Raw genomic sequence first — 17,606 nt, 5'->3', positions numbered from 1 at the left:
CCCGCGCGAAACTTTTAAATTTTAGACTAAAAATCTGGGGTCTGGCAACGCTGGTAGAAGTATAAGTATAGATTAGGTTCTATACGACAAGAAGCTTTGAAACTTTCATAGTTCGTCCAACGATTAAAGAAAATGTATATATTATTATGAATTGATGATCCTATAGCTTAAGTAGAAACCCATATACAATTCATCTGCCTATTAGTTCATGTTAGTATATACTATGAAACCATGTACTATTTCAGGAATAATGTTTTACATATAATGTTTTAAATTTGATATATTTCTTTGTTTAAAGTTGTAAGTTTGTTAAGCTTTGAGATATTTGATCAAAAAAGATTCTCCGAGTTTAGACCGACCACTATTCCCTATATAAATTATGTTAATGGCCATTTCCTTTATATAACACAAAATAACAGTAAACTTGTATAGTCTTTTAATGGCTTCGTTCTAATTGGTTTATATTGTGGGAGTTTAGTTACAGGCAGTATAATGTTCTAAAATATTATAAAAATATATACAATTAGTTACGAAATGTTACTGCGTCCTTTTATAAGATTTTTATACGAATAAAAAAAATATATGACTATGAATATACTTATTTTAAAAATGTATTTAACAGTAACCAAAAGTGTGATGAGTGTAATGATTTACTAGTGTTTAAGAAAAATGGATTCGCTTTTAAATTATAACAAAAAGTAGTTTAAAATAAAAATATTTTTATATAATAAAAGCATTTCTAAATTTTTTTTATAATTTCCCTTACGCTACTGTAACATGATCCATATTGATTGAAATAACAGGACTAAACATTAAGTCTTACGTCTGCACACACATACTATCGAAAAAATTTAAATCAATAATAACAAACTCACCCGAAAAATTCAAACATATTCATTGATTCATTATTAGTTGCACAAACTAGAATATAGACATTTTACTAATTTTAGTCCGAACTAATAAAATATTTTTGTATGAACTCTTGCAACAATAGCTTCTGTGGAATTGCAAAATACGACTGGATAGACTATATCAATTTGGATTTTAAAAATAATCGTTTAGATATGATGTATATATGCAGTTGTATTTAAAGTATTGATAATAAGAATTGCTATCTATACCATTAATAATTATATCTAAAGTATCAACTTCGAATAATGATAAATTTTCAAACAATTGTAAAATCTTTTCAAAAATACGTAGAACAATATAAAAGGTCTTGTATATGAAGCGCAAGAAAATCTCATTATCCAGTTGTATCCACTATCATTACATACAAGCATTAAAGTTTACGGTTAGTCCTTCCTCGGACGGATGTGCCTGGTGAACGTCATCTCGAGAGGTGTCCAACTGGCGCCGCCAATCTTTCAATTATGACGTTCCCCTTGCACTGCTACAAGCATCAATTACAGAACAGTAGATAACGCATTAAAAGTAACAATAAACAGTGCTCGTTTACATTTCATTCCTTAATTTGTTGTTGGAAATTTGTATTGCAAAACTTACTGCGTATTAAATAACAGTATATAAATATTTGCATGTATATATATATATATATATAGCTTTCTAGATATATTTCATACATATATGTACCCATATATGTATGTCATATGTTTTGAATTGCTTGAGAAATATTTATTGTAAGCAACAATTTTATCTTATCGTTTTTCTTTGCCAATCAAACAATGAGAACAGGTGATCCAATACCAAAGGGGGCTCGACTTTCTTAATTATCTTAAGCAACTAAATTATAAACTTTTATTACAATGTACAATTTTACAAATATAATTACATTTATATTTTAAATGAATGATGGTTGTATAATTTATATAAATAAATAAAATTTTATTAATTTATATTAAATGTATATTTTTATCTCATATCTAATGACACATTCGTCAAATTTAACGGTTACTAAGAATTATCATCATCTCTTAAAGTATCATGTCATTGTAGATATACATAAATTTATATGGATAGGTACATGATGTTCTATTTAATTTATTAATTTTGTAAAGGTTTTATTATAACATTTCACAATTAATTAAATAATTAAAAAATATGTTTTAATTGCCTTTATAATAATATTTAGTAGAAACATTCGTTTTAACGACACTTAGGTTTACAATAGATAGCACCTACAGTTCATAACAAGTGGCCACGTGGTTTAACTAAATTAAATTTTGGGATAAGTCACAAAAAAATAAATAATGTTCCTTTATGTGTTGCAACATTTAACCTGAATATAATGCATTTGTATATGAAAAAAAAGCATGATGCGCAATTCTGTATCTATCTAAGCTGAATGGATTTTCAATCATATCAGATAAATATTGACACTATTTAGAATTTGCTTACTACGCATCCTACAAATGTTAGTAATTTCCTGTGTTTTCAAAACAAAAAGGTGTAAGTCAAGAAATTACACAATAGCATATATATAATAAATATGGAAATAAGGAAAGGGAAAATAGATAGAGATGTGACAAAGAGGTAGGTGTGAAATCGATCGGTCGTGGTAGGTGGTGGAGAGGCGGCTCGCTTTGTGCGCCGCGGGCCGCGCGTGACCGCACTGTTACTCGCTTAAAGTGACACGGCTTCGCGTCCTCAAGATTGTCACGATTCTAACACTTTATATAGAACTACAAGTTACTGGATACAAAAAAAAAATAAATAACACAATATTTGCGAACAAAACTCAATAATTTTAATATATATATATTTTTTTTTCCCACTTTTAATTACGAAATCTCAGATTTTTTTTCGCCCACGATAATAGAATGTAACAGGAAGATGGTCTATGAATAGCACCTGTCAACTAAAAACATATTTTACAAAATTCATTCTCTAAACAAATTCAAAATGGGAAATACTGAAATACTTGATTAAATAATAACTAAACTTTTGGATTGAAATTTTAAATGTCGTGTTATAATTTGTTTGAAACTTAGAAATCGTTTGTTATATGTTTGTTATCGAGTTATTTTTTTTGAAAACCAGTCAATCAATTAACAGTTATAGACCATTGTGCTCTGTTGAGCAAGGCTTTGGTACCACCAGCTATGGTGCTGTAGACACCATAAGGTGGTTGTAACGCGTTACGTATGACCAAGCAGAGTGAGGTTTACCTTTGAGTTTAAACTATGTTTATATCATTAAACAATATATATAAATAAAGTGGTACAAACAGGATGTCTATTTAATACATATATCACTAACAGCTGCACAATAACATAAATATATGTAAATTGCGTTCGACTTAAATTTAAACAGCGCAATGGGCTTTTTCTATTAATATATGAGATTACAAGGAATGGAACACCTATACTTTTAAGAGACCAACTGTTTCACAACGTACGTGAACCTATGGAAATATCAGCTTATGCAAAAAAAATAATAAAAGTATGTAAAAAAATAATCTGGATAATTAGCTTTTAAAGCAGTACTTCCACGTGGCTAAGGTGACAGTGATTGAGATCAACTGTCGATGGGAATAGGTGGTCAAAAAGTCCATAAAATCCACGCAAACAAAATTGAGGGTAACTGCTTGTTATTAATAAAAGTTAAATAAAGTGAAGATTAATTAATTATCTTTGTGAAGCAGGTTTTACTTATTTAGTTTATTTTAATAATAAAATACGAAAGACGTATTGAAGCACGTAATATTTGTGTAAAACAAGAAAAAAAATTTTAGTTAGCAAATAAAAATAAAATAAAAATGTAGTTCAAAGAAAATATAATAATTACATCATACTTTTACTTGATTTTAGATATATTGTTTGACAATTGTTAAAGCAAATTTATTCAATTGGTTTCACTTACTTAAAACGTATAACATTTTAAGACAAGTCAACTAGAGCGGAAGATGACTAATGTATGTAGGTCAAATTGAGAATAGTCGAGAACTGTCGTAAAAAGAGCGACATTATTTTTTTGCCACAATCGTAGCTCATTTGTGATATATATATATGAATGTATACATACATAAGAATAACGGAGATCGGGACAAAGGGAACAATGCCACAGATTCACCCTCATACTTGCTTACGTCTAAACATTTAATATCGGTCAAGGACGTTGTGGCATATGCATCACACTGGATAACGGAAGAGACAGAGAGTGACAGAGAGTGACCCTAGATTCATAAATGACGGTAGTAGCATCGCAGATTTTGTAAATGGTTCTTATGCACAACTGCATAGGCTACTTGATGTCCACTAGCCTAGTTTCTGCCAATGCCATACACTTGAATATATTAAGAATCAGCTCATCCGTAGCGGCATTTGACGACTAGGTTTGGTGTATTTTACATACATTTCATTGATTAAAATAACGTTTACATTTACATAAAACAATTATTGATTTACATTGTACATATGATAGTTGTAAGTACATTTCTATCATTCATTTATTTTTACCCAATATCTGACGAGGATTCATCGTCAGCACGTAATGTCTTCAAAATTAGAGGGGACTGGTGTGTCTCTAGGTCATCACACTACCGAGGGACATGAAGAATAAAAAGTAAAAACTTATTACACTTCTAAGCCTGTTAACGGTTTTATATGTAATGTGATGAAAAACACACAAAGCAGGGTAGAAAGAGGGAACCTAGTGTTAAGTCTCTGAAAACTGGAACTGAAATATATTAATATTTCAGTTCCTCGAGTAGGAATCGAACCAACAATCCGTCCCGTTTACAGTCCCACTTTGTGCCCCTGCGCTACGACTGCCTTTCTAACTATAAATATTCTACGAAAAAAGCAGTAAGTTTTTGCTTTAATATAAAAAAAATGTTTTATTATGACAACTAATCAAGATTGCCAGATGTTTGGCACAAAAGAAGTAAATGTTTTTTAAGCAATTATATTAACAAAATGGTTGGCCTCGGGTAAAGGAGGCTGTTCACCGAGATAAAGGACTGATAGGGTGAGATTATGTACACACACGAGATAATGAGTGTTGCATGATGTAAATATTTACATTAAGCCTAGACTACATCACTTAGAAGAATAAGATTTAAAAAAATAATATTCTATTTTTATTTTTTTAATATACTTTTTAATAACATATCTATTTAAAAAAGGCTATTCTGGATTCAAAACAAAAACATTATAATGAAAACCATATTAAAATGCTAAGGAAATATTAAATTAAATTTATTTAAAAAAAATCTTAGCACCTGCTAAGATTTGTTTAAGGTAAACTTACATTTAAGGTTATATACCTATATAACCTTAAATGTAAGTTAACATAGACATGTTGGTACTAAACTGTTAAACGTAAATTTATTTCGCATGATATACAGTACAGATGTCAATCAAAAAGTTATGCATATATATACATATAAAGCTAAATGCACAGCGAGGCAGTCGTGCCGTCGCGCATAATACGGCGCACCACTCAGCTTATAGTATACCCTCATACAAGTAATATAAGTACAAGAGATATATTCATACTACGTATACGTGCTGTTTGTTGTTGATAATATCTTTAAACCGTACTTAAATGTCACATATTTTCAGCAAAATTTATATACATATTTAAAAAATATATATGACCATTAATAAACGCGCGCTCTACCATACAAGTGAAAATTAATAAGCATATAAATTATACAGCAAGCGTAATAATAAGAAAACGAAAACGTTCTACCAGCATTCACGAACACACCGACCGCCACTCTGAAAAAGAATAAGCTTTAAAACAAGAATTTCAACAACACTTACTGCCAATGAAATGGTCCCGTGATCCCCTCTTTCAGTCGGTCCTTCAGGGAACGTTGTCGAGAGGGCCCGGGGCCTGGGGGCAACATGCCCGCCCCGGGGGGCACTGTCGCGGAAGGTGCACGCGCGGGTGACGACATCGCGATCGTTTATTCGCTACCACATCCAAGCACCATTACATACGGGCGCTGCAACATAACAGACCACCCAAGCGACATAAATAAACAGAAAGCGAAGCGATACAATGTCATATAAAAGAAAATGGAAATAGTGAACACACATGCTTAGTGAAAATGCGGTACAAAATTGCAAATAAAAAAATTGTGATAATATACAATAACTCAAACATAATTTGTGGCTGAAAATATAGCGCTGTAACAGTATAGCAATTATGTAAATTTCCTCTCGTATATTAGGCATTGCCTTGTTTTCTTATATATATATATAACGCTTTAAACTTGTTAAGGAATTTGAATGTTATTTCCTTTACTATTTTGAATTAATTATTTCATATTTAGGTGGTTTAGGTGATTATTGCTACAATATATATATTGATTATATTTAATAAGTACCATATAGTCTATGCCTTATGAACTTATCTTTCTCCTAATCCTTTAAAAAAATATCCCGCAATTGTTTCTATCAAAACACAACTTACAACACGGTTAAATGATAAGCTACTGTCGACAGTGAAAAAAGAAAAATTATGCTTTCCTAGATTCACACTATAATTAATAAAATTTAACTGTCAATATGTTAGTTACTTTTACTTACTAGCATCACAACACGTATGAGTAATGCGGTCTCGTTTTCTAACAGCCGGTGGTTTTAGGAAAGCCGCTGTCTCACAATGAGATGACACTACGGCCTTATTGTGTGCACCACAAGTGAAAACCGTGTTAACATAACGATAACTAGAACTAATGTTTCATACAACCATTTTTATGGGCTATAATTTGTTTAACGGCACCCCTTATTCCTATAATGGTTATTAAAGTAGTCAGTATTTCAATAAGATATTAAAATAAAGACACTCCGTTCCCCACAGAGTGTCGTAACACTGCGTGAAGCTGATTTTTTTTCATATATTAAAATAAACGAAATCATTTTACTTATGAAGATTCCCTACTTAAACTATATATAATGATACAAATTCTTTTTTTTTTTTTTGTTATACTCAGCGTAGACAGTATGAAAAATGTACAGCAAAATAATATTTACGAGAAATAGCTATCACATTTTGCCAGGCGTTATATAAGTTTAGCAACAAAACAAATCGCACTTTACACGAACCAGTTTCATCACATCACACAGCCATACCTATACTAAATAATTCATCTTTGTCTCGTATTCAGAATAATAAAAGCAACGGCCATAGTATATGCAAAACTTGTTTACGTGCAAATTAACTCGACTAGACAAATATTACGGAAGAAATAGTATACTGGTTATATTAAACATACAAACAAAGCCATACTATACACAGGCTACCTGTTGTAATGAAAATCATCATCGAAATATTCACTTTTTATTAACCGACTTCTAAGAGGTGAGACGGTGAAAAGTGGTCTAGTTTTAACAATGCCATCCATAAACAAAAAAATATAAATTATAACTCAATACCACACCAACCTATTTTAGTTATTCTTTTTTTATTGGTAAAAACACTTATAATCACTAAGTTAAAAGTTTCACAATCTATTATACATATATTAATGTCGAATGAAGTTTTTTTTATGTCGATGTTCCTATACTCTTTAAATTATTTAATAGCATGTGCTTTCCTTTACAACGACAATACTATAACTAAATAATAAACTAAACTAAATATTATTTTCCTACAAGTAAATCCTATTATAAATGTTAATATAGGATAGTAATTACTTCCTAGTCGCAAGTCACAACATACACGTCTGTGTTGTGTAATATAATACATTTAGATATGAGATTTAAATAATAATACGCATATAAATAAATGTTTATTATATATATTAGGTACTTTTAATAATAATAAAAAAAAGTATATATTTTTCAAGCATTTTTACATACATTTTTATTAAATATTTTTTCTTAAATAACATTAACATTCCAAGAATACCAAAGCAATTAATAAATTAGTAAAATAATCTCTACATATATATTTCATTTAATATTTTTATATATTTTATATAACCTTCTTGAACTATATAAGTCTTGAAATTACACCTGTAATAACTATAGTTTACTGAGCATAACAATAAACTAAAATATTTGTGGTCTCTATAGGTGTATGCTATACATTTGAAATATTATTTACATACTTATATCAGAATACAAATACTTTTCAATACATAATTATTATAACAGGTGCTGAGGAAATAAGAAGTCATTCGGATTTAAAACTTCTTTATTTACTGTAAATATAAACCGCATCGTACGTGATATAATCGAAGTTATATTATTCACACTTATGTATATAAAAGAATAGAAAAGAAATGTGAGTTAATATTATATGGCCTAATACCTATTAGTTAATGTTTGTCGAGAACGACATGGTAGGTACAATCAAGTTGAGTTGCGAACAACGTGAAGGCAGAGCGACATGAAGAGGAGAAAGCAGGTATCGATCCTAACCTCAGCCCCCGCCCTCGCTGGCCCGCGTGCCTTACGTAAGTCCAGCTGATCGCACCTACCCTGTAACCTTGGCAACGAGCTCTATGCACACGCTCTTATAGTTTTGAAAACATTCTTATATTCAAAGTACCTATATTAAGTTTTTAGTAAAATACGCTTTTTTTATATCAATACAAATTACGTAACAATATTGCCTTTAATATTAAATATGCCTAGTGATAAAGTACAGTCATTGTCATGAAAAAATAAATAAAATAAACCAGCTTCACGCTGTGTCCCTCACACAGCAGGGTAGGCAGAGGGAACCTAGCATTAAAGACACTCCGTCCCCCACTTTCACGCCTATTAAATACAACACCTATTAAACAACTCAACGCCTATAAAATATAAATTATTAGTTTAGAAAGATACCAAATCGCAACTTGACATAAAAATTACGTAACAGACTGGACCTGTCATATATATAGATTTTTAATTAAGTTTTTAATAACAAACACTAAGGTAAAAAAAATCCCAATACAATTTTGAAGATTGGAAACACGAGTTTAAATAACATAGCGAGTGAAATAATTGAATCCAAATTATAACCAGAACGCCAACTTAAGCTTGTTTTTTTTTTGTAAATATGTATTATAAATCGAAAGAAAACAAATATCTATATCTATCTATAATCAAGTTATAAACTAAAATATAAAAATCTAAGATCCATAGAAAGTTTCATATTCTTGCTAAATATTCCAGAAATATTCTAAATTACTAGTTAATTCTATAAACTTAATCAGGAAACGAACATATGAAGCGAAATTTGAATCAGTCAGTCAGTAATTATACAAAAATACCAAGCAAAGGTTTCCTATTACTTAGACCTTAGACCTACATATTAGCCTGACGCCCACGTTTTGAGCATACAGGTACCCAATACTATCTATATGGGGTGAGGTTTGTTACAATTCTAGAATAATCTACAAAGCGTTGAGAAAAATCTATGTCTATAGAAATGGAAAATGTATTATAGAAAACGTTTTTCTTATCAGATTGGTATTTGGTTATCAATCATCAACTTAGTCACGGAAAATTCTTTAGCAATTTTAAATAATCGCTAAACAAGATTTATTACTGCAATATATTTATTCACTTATCCGTTTTTATTAAAAACAAAAATCCGAAAATTATTGTTATGCACAAAATATATAAAAACTAACACGTATTGCATTTTCTCTCTATATGATATCTATATGGCTGAATGTGTTATAAACTAAAAGTACAAGCCTAACGTTTCTAAGTGACGACAATGGGACGATCTTATATGATGAGATTGAAACGACATATGATGAAAACATCCGTATTATGTATGGGTGATACATGATGTGCAGAAGCATCTAATGTGGTCCATGCATCGATGCAACGAACCAAGGTGCGAGATTCGCATGGAGAAGAGCTGACTGTGGTTTAAACGACATATCGCGCACACGTCTACTTCGTTGGCTGGTAACGTGCAACTGTTCTGTACCACATAGGGGTTGAGGGGTGCGGTGTGGGCGGAGCCCGACGGTGGCGCCCGACGTGGAACCTCACCCGTTCGCCTCCTCTTTATAATCAGAGAACGATTTATTGACACTTTTAAATTTTATAGTATCCCAAATAAGAACTTGTACGTATCTTGTTGTTGTCAAGAAGCAAATACTTAACAGTAAATGCGCATAACCTCAAAAAAGACCTCATGAATTACAGTCTTTTTTGTAATTCTTCTTATAAAACTTGTTATTTTTTCAAGGTGTTATGACCACATCCTATATTGATGTATAGCATCGTACAAACTAAGAGACTTGAGACTTATTTACGAATGGAAAGATAATAGAAAATATAAAAGCCCTCAACTCGAAATAACAGCATGTTTATCGTTCAATAGAACTTATGAATTTATAATGTATCAAACGTATGCCGCTCACAAGACAGATACACGGAATTTCTTATTGGGTCAGTAGTGATATCGATTTTTAAATTACATTGCAGTGCATCAATGATTTAGTAGCTTCTACCAATGCTATAAAATCGATTTTTTATGTGCCTTGTTTTTTTTTTCAATAAATATAATGAGTTAATTCCAAGAAATACAACACTAGAGTTTTAACGATAGCGATATAAAGAAATAACAAGTCAGAATTGCTGACTACATCTAATATTAGGTTGTTTAAAACAAGTGGATTTATTCCGAAAATTCTACATTAAAAATGTTTTAATTTATTTTGGATACTCCAAAAAAAGGGAATCCTTATGCATGTTACCTTCCTAGACGAACCTTAGTCAATTCTATCTCCATCTTTGTCCTCTTTAGAGATATGTGTGTCACGCCACTACAATGTGAAATATATTATAAGTTAATTATTAAGAGTAGTTCTTTCATTAAGACTATGGGTATTTATTTGAATTGTTCGTATCATCATTGTTACTCTTAGGCGGGCAAACCAAACCGCGACCGCAAATACTGGAAAGAAAATACAAACGAGGAAAATATATAACAAAGCATATGAATGACAATCATGTAATACCAGACTAGTCCACAAGATCACATGTACATATTATGTTTATTTAATAATTATATTTAGTACAGGTGATATTCAAATGGTAATAAATATATAATATTGTACAATATTCCTTTATATTTTAAAATAATATAATAGTAAAGAATGTTCGAGGTCATTCGTGGCATTTATTTCTTCAGTCTTCGTTTTCTGGGGTGTGACATAAAATCTTGGTAACATCTAATGAGTGACAATACATGAATTTAGTATGAATATTATATTATAGTGAAGTGTAAATTGGCTTTCTTAACTAATATTTTGGGAAACGTAATTTAGTGACCGTTTCAAATTTTATTGATAGTAAAATAGGTAAGGACGATTGCGAGGCAGAAGTCAATAGATACAACACAGTTCTAAACTAATGCATTTATTAAGGATTTAAGTTATTGTTATGTTCCAAATCTTAATTGAATAAATATTATTATTAATATTTTTGTGGAGCCAAAATTAAACTAGAATCCATTTGCTATATCTTACAATTACAAAAATTAGTGGTGATAAATAAGAACATTACTCACCTAAAAATCATTCTTAAATATTGGAAACCTGAGTCTTTAGAGAATTTGCTACTCATAATTTTTTTCGTGTTAACACTGTTTCCAAGAATATTTCATATAATCAATTGTTGAGACTGCATACTGCCTTTTTTATAAACATTAGAGAATTAAATGTTTTGTGATATTATTTTAAATTTCATTACCAACTCTGATAATGCAATATTGAATTTAAGGTTACCTAATTACTTTTGAATATTTAGACACTACTTAAGAAAGCTATAAGAAGACAGATGCACACATGATCTATGGATTATCTTTTTCCAGACTTGGAGTTTTCTGGAGTCTGGAGCTTTCCAGACTTCAAATTGGATGGTTTCAGTCTCTGTCGAGAATTATTGTTGATTAACTTCTAAATAAAATTTAAAGACAGCACTAGTAGCATTATTTTGAGTTAGGTCAGGAGAGAGGAGCTTGGCGAGTGGAGTTAATCATTAATATGCAATTCTAATGAGGCCCTCTAAACATGCAGTTTGACCGCAAACCCCCAGGTAACATCTGCACTGCTATGAGCTACTCACTGCCACAAAATGGGCCCTACAACTAGAATAAATGTATCCAAGAATAAATCCATGGAATGCTAAGTATAAGTAGTTTCATCCATCTGTATAGTTGCATGGCTTTGAATGAGAGATAAATTTTGTAGAAGAATCTGAAATTACTAACTATTTAATATTTTATTTCATAATTTGAGTCCAGGTTTTTTAAAAACTCTCTCTTAGACATTTGACTATCTAGATATTCATTTATCCAAATAGGAAACAATTAGTCTAGTTGATAATGTTTCTCCTTTATTACAATGGTGTTTTTTTAATTAATTTGAACTTTATAATCCAATTGCAAACTGATAACAAAAGTTCCTTTTGTTAACAACATTTTTTTACAGACAACTATTTTTATTTCTTATTGAAATTCCTACTTAAGAATATGTTGATAATAATGCTATGTATGTATTTTATCACTAAGGTTCAACAAACAAAAATAAAATTCTTATCTGTAAAATGACAGACATCTGTTTGGATGTTGGAAATGTATGAACTACTAAACAAAGAATTAATATATTTACATACTTTTTTATTATTAACATGATATTTATTTTTATAATTATTGTTAAGACTAAAATTTTCTATCCTACTCAATATTTCCAGAGTCCCAGGATTTGGTTTCAAGCAAAAGATGGAAGGATGTATGAATGAAATATTGTATGATGAAATATTTTATTTATATTTTTATATGTTGAACATGTAAATGAAAATAAATAACTCATATTCCTATTGCATTTAAGCTATAACTAAAAATTATAATTTATGATAACCTTTAATAACTCAGATAACAAAGTAGTACAAAATATTTTTTACAAGAAATTTATTTTTTTATTTATTAATAAAAATCGTCAAAATATAATAATATGTATAATTTTCAGTATTTTTGTTAAAAATACATCTAGGTATTATTTCGAAAAAATATATACCTATTTTGTGCCTTGTTATTTTGAAATATTTATTTAATTAAAGGTTTTATATTGATATTTTACGCGTTCACATAATTATCATGTACATATTTAAAAAAAATCTTTTATATTGATATTTTATGCGTTCACATAATAATTATCATGTACATATTTTAAATAAAATCAACAAAAATTCTACAGAATATTTATATACTTACATGATTTATCAGGAACTTCTAATAGGCAAAGAAGAATGTAACGACACAATATTTATAAGTCAGATGAGCGATAACATTGTACACTAAACCGGCAATCCAAATTTGTTTAATAAGTTATTTTATAAACACATTTAAATGATGGTTCAACGTGCAAGTAGATACATTATTTTTGGTCTGGAAAACATATCGGGAATCAATAATATACTTTTATAATCCAATTGCACCAATCCACTTAAGTTATTTATGACAAAAAATTTAACTTGCAACTACTATGAATGATGTTAGTTTGGAAATATTTATAATAGTTCATACGAAAATATATAGGTGTTTTACACTTTCATTGTAAATTTAATATTAAACTATAAAGTCAAAAGGAACTGTACACTTCTACGCGTATTTGTCAGTTTTTTTCACTACAATATCGGGTTTTAAGATGTAAAAAGTAAAAACAAAGGTCTAACTCAACGCCATCTGGTATCAGCAAAGCAAAGCATATATTTTGTACGTTTAGAAATCACATTAAAATTTATATAAATTTATCACCGATTAAGTACAAATAATAATAATAATAATAAACCACATAGTCTCCACATTTTCCATAGTTCCTACGCATTAACCGGCGACCGTCTCTGAGCAATTACCTGTGGTTACCCAGAGATGAATCCCGACAGATCCGTCACAGTAAAACATTTGTATATTCTCTTAGGGGCCTCTACGTGTTGGACCTGTGTCCCCACGCAAGCCTTCCAAAGGACCGGGTTCTTTTGAACCCGTGAATCTTTAAGGAGAAACATAATAATAATAAAGAAAAAAAGAAGTGGGTGCATCATTTCTTTGAAATGCTGTCTTTGCTTGTCTAAAAATATTATTATTATGCCCAATTATATCATTAGTTTCTGAACAAGCATTCTCAGTGCATTTATATAGATTATTCTTTTTGTCTATCTTGAATTAAAGAACAGAACAGAACATATATTTAAGAAATAGTTTTAAATAGAAGCAATTATACATAATTATAAAATTTTGCATTTCAAGTAATAAATATTAGATATAGCTAAGCCGAAAATAATATATATAATAGTAAAGGTTAATACAAAAATATCGAACTGATTTTTTTCTATTGACCACAGGCTATTAATAAAAAATATTATGTATATGAGAATGTCACTGTCAATGCTAATAATAATAATCAATCTGTTGCAAGCGCTGGTTCGATATGTTTTAATTGATTAAATTTTACACAATATTGAAGAATTTAATAATGTTTCTTTAATAAGAAAAAAATATTTCAAAACTAAAGCCGATAACTATTTAAAAATTATGCAGTATAATTACAATTTTACATACCAAAATGTAAAAGTAAATTCTTAAATATGTTTTTTACTCTAATCTTATCTCATTGATTAGATGCTCGCTTTTTGTATTGTGTTTGTAAAGCAATCTACTATTAAAGTGATGATTTAAAAAAATATATATGCGAGATGTCTACTTTGATTTGTAATGGCGAAGACGAGACCTATCCTCTCCATGAGTGCGTGTTCGTTGGGGATGTTCGGAAGCTTTCATCGTTATTGCGATTTAACGACGTAACCCGAAAAGATAAACATGGAAACACCGCTTTGCATCTAGCGGTTATGCTGGGTCGCAAGGAATGTGTACAATTATTGTTAGCACATGGAGCACCAGTTAAAGTAAAAAATCTTGCAGGGTGGTCACCACTTGCAGAAGCTATTAGCTATGGAGATCGTCAAACTATATCATCCTTAGTACGCAAACTTAAGCAACAAGCACGAGAACAAATGGAATGTAGACGACCAGATCTGATAAGAGCCCTGTCACAGATTCAAAATTTTTACATGGAATTAAAATGGGATTTCCATTCATGGGTACCCCTAGTTTCGAGGATACTACCATCTGATGTGTGCAAGATATATAAGTCAGGTTCAGGAATCCGATTAGATACAACTTTGGTAGATTTCACAGATATGAAGTGGGAAAGAGGTGACATATCCTTCATATTCCAAGGTGAGAAACCTCCTAGTGAATCTCTTACTGTTCTTGACAACAAAGTTAAAGTATATCAGAGAGTTCGTTATGAAGAGACAGAAAATGAGATAGAAGATGAAGTAGATATTCTTATGTCAAGTGACATTCTAGCTGCTCAGATGTCTACTAAAGGAATTTCCTTTGCTAGAGCTCAATCAGGTTGGATATTTCGTGAGGATCGTAAGGAAACAGTTGCAGGTCTATATAAGAGTGACATTTACACTATAACAGGGCTTGTGTTAGAGTCTCGCAAAAGAAGAGAACATCTATCTACAGATGATTTACAAAAAAATAAAGCGATTATAGAAAGTTTAACGAAAGGCAACACACAAAATCTGGATACGAATGGAGAACCAGTTAGGCGTGCTTCACTAAATCCACCACCTGAAAGCGGTACTGATTGGGCAGCATACATAACTTCTCCTATAGGCCAATATCCAAGTTTAGGAAGAGAACTTGTATACAAAGAGTCATCAAGAAACTTTCGAGCTACTATTGCAATGAGTGATGATTTCCCTTTAAGTGTAGACATGTTGCTTAATGTCCTGGAAGTGATTGCACCTTTTAAACATTTTGCTAAATTACGACAATTTGTAGCTATGAAACTACCAAAAGGTTTCCCAGTAAAAATTGATATACCAATTCTACCTACAGTGACTGCCAAAATTACTTTCCAAAAATTTGATTTCCGTGATGATATACCTGAAACGTTATTTATTATACCTGATGATTATGTAGAAGATCCGTTACGTTTCCCTGATTTATGACGCTTTGATATTCTAACACTGTTTGAAATTAGTGAAAGACCAGTTTGTCTACGTGAAGTTAAGTGTAGTAAGGGAAGACAACACATAAGTGACAGGTATTACAGGTCTGCACATGGTCATCTTATTATTGAGATACCTATGTTGTTTGGTCTTGGGAGTTCTTATTCCAGCCATTATATCCTTTTTGTAGAATAAAAAAATCTTTTAAGTTTGTAAATTGTTTTCATAAATTAAGTTTTAATTTCTGTGAAACAGTGTTAGAATTACTTTAAATATTTTTTTATTTAATTATATACACAAAATCTTTGTAGTATTTCCTATACAATTATAATTATTTTGTATAAAGAAATCATATCATCATTTAATGTTCCATTATCTAATTTCAGAATTAAATATACATTATATTTTTTATGGACCTTTGGTTAAATATAATGTGAGATGTTTTTTGTAATTTTGCAATTTCTATATATTTATTTATTTAATTAAAAAAATATTAGCATAAGGTACCACCCCACTATTAGATGGCCTGAAGGTAATGACTAATGTATTTCACAGGGCCTACACCTACTAAAAGAAATTTTATTAAATATTTTAATAAAAACTTATTTTTCAAGGTGCTACAATATATGTATATGTAAAATGGGTGTGTCAATTATTTAAAAAATAATGTATTATATTTATAAAAACAGTTACATGCTTGAGGAAAAAAAATTAACTATTCAAGAAAGACAGACAAAAATTGTGATTGAAAAACAATTCAACATATCATCTAAACATTTCTTAATTTATATATCATATATGGTGGCACCAAAAATATAATTTAATTTATTAGATGGCATTTCTTAATTGTAAAGTTCCTGTACAATAAACCCATCAAACTTTAGTAGGTACTTTGTTTCACATGACAACATAATATAGGTAGAAAATTAGATAATTTATAATAAGTAGAATTTGAAATTTGATTTTTTCTTAATATATTGGTCAATGTTAGACAATTATGTGAGTTATTTGAGTTGTAGAATTACAAATGTTAGCGGCCCAATCATTTCAAAGTCCTTGTGCCTTCAGAATTTTATTTGTAGTATGGTGTTTAGGAAATATTTACAATTCAAAGATTGAATATTAGAAACATATTGTGCATAATTTATATTACATTGCTACTACCACTTTACACAAAGTAGATATTGGCTCACATAATAAATGTATGTACCTGTAATAAATGTATCTATTTTAAATGTATAATATTGCATCTTAGCTATTCGACAATAATATATCAAATTCCAAATGGGTTTCATACAAAAAATGTATTAAAATAAATTATCGTCTTGCCTTTTATTCCCTTATGTTTTTTTAGACAAAATCTATAGTATATAAATACAATGGTATTAAGAATTTTGAAATGTTGCAATAAATTATGAAAACATACAAAATCGATTTTTTTTTACTTCTTCGGTGGGATCAATCCCACCGAAGAAGGTGGGATACTTAATATAAAACAATTGTCAGCAGTTAAGAGTTTTATAAAATAATTTATTATTGAGTTTTAAATTCATTTCAGTGTCATAATTTAGTAGAAAAAATGATAAAAATTGTCATGTCTTCTTTTCTTTGATAAAATTTTTTATCATTATTTCATTAATATGATATACA

The 17,606-nt window shown here is 29.8% G+C and overlaps 2 protein-coding genes across 8 annotated transcripts in view; one reads left to right on the top strand and one right to left on the bottom strand.

The window, feature by feature from the left end:
* Positions 1–13,591, bottom strand: part of mtd (TLD domain-containing protein mustard) — a 73,884-nt gene extending 60,293 nt beyond the window's left edge. For 3 of the 7 annotated variants that reach the window (XM_085193504.1, XM_085193508.1, XM_085193514.1), the window contains exons 1-2: positions 13,144–13,591; positions 5,730–5,914 (exon numbers count right to left, since the gene is read on the bottom strand). In XM_085193504.1, the coding sequence (XP_085049630.1) occupies positions 5,730–5,866 (137 nt within the window). In that variant the 5' untranslated portion in view covers positions 5,867–5,914; positions 13,144–13,591. Of the gene's footprint in view, positions 1–875; positions 997–5,729; positions 5,915–13,143 lie in introns of those variants that run through there. The other 4 variants (XM_085193503.1, XM_085193510.1, XM_085193507.1 and 1 more) reach the window with 4 other exon arrangements.
* A 744-nt stretch (positions 13,592–14,335) lies between these two features.
* On the top strand, positions 14,336–17,386 carry LOC146534443 (ankyrin repeat domain-containing protein 13C). Its single transcript, XM_085193516.1, has one exon. The coding sequence runs from the start codon at positions 14,625–14,627 to the stop codon at positions 15,954–15,956; it is 1,332 nt and encodes a 443-aa protein (XP_085049642.1). The 5' UTR covers positions 14,336–14,624; the 3' UTR covers positions 15,957–17,386.
* The last annotated feature ends 220 nt before the right edge of the window (positions 17,387–17,606 follow it).

Source organism: Heliconius melpomene, chromosome 11 (assembly GCF_056956725.1).
Source record: "Heliconius melpomene rosina isolate 202511_hmr_F chromosome 11, ASM5695672v1, whole genome shotgun sequence".
Lineage (NCBI taxonomy): Eukaryota > Metazoa > Arthropoda > Insecta > Lepidoptera > Nymphalidae > Heliconius > Heliconius melpomene.
This window is presented reverse-complemented; position numbering and strand designations above follow the sequence as displayed.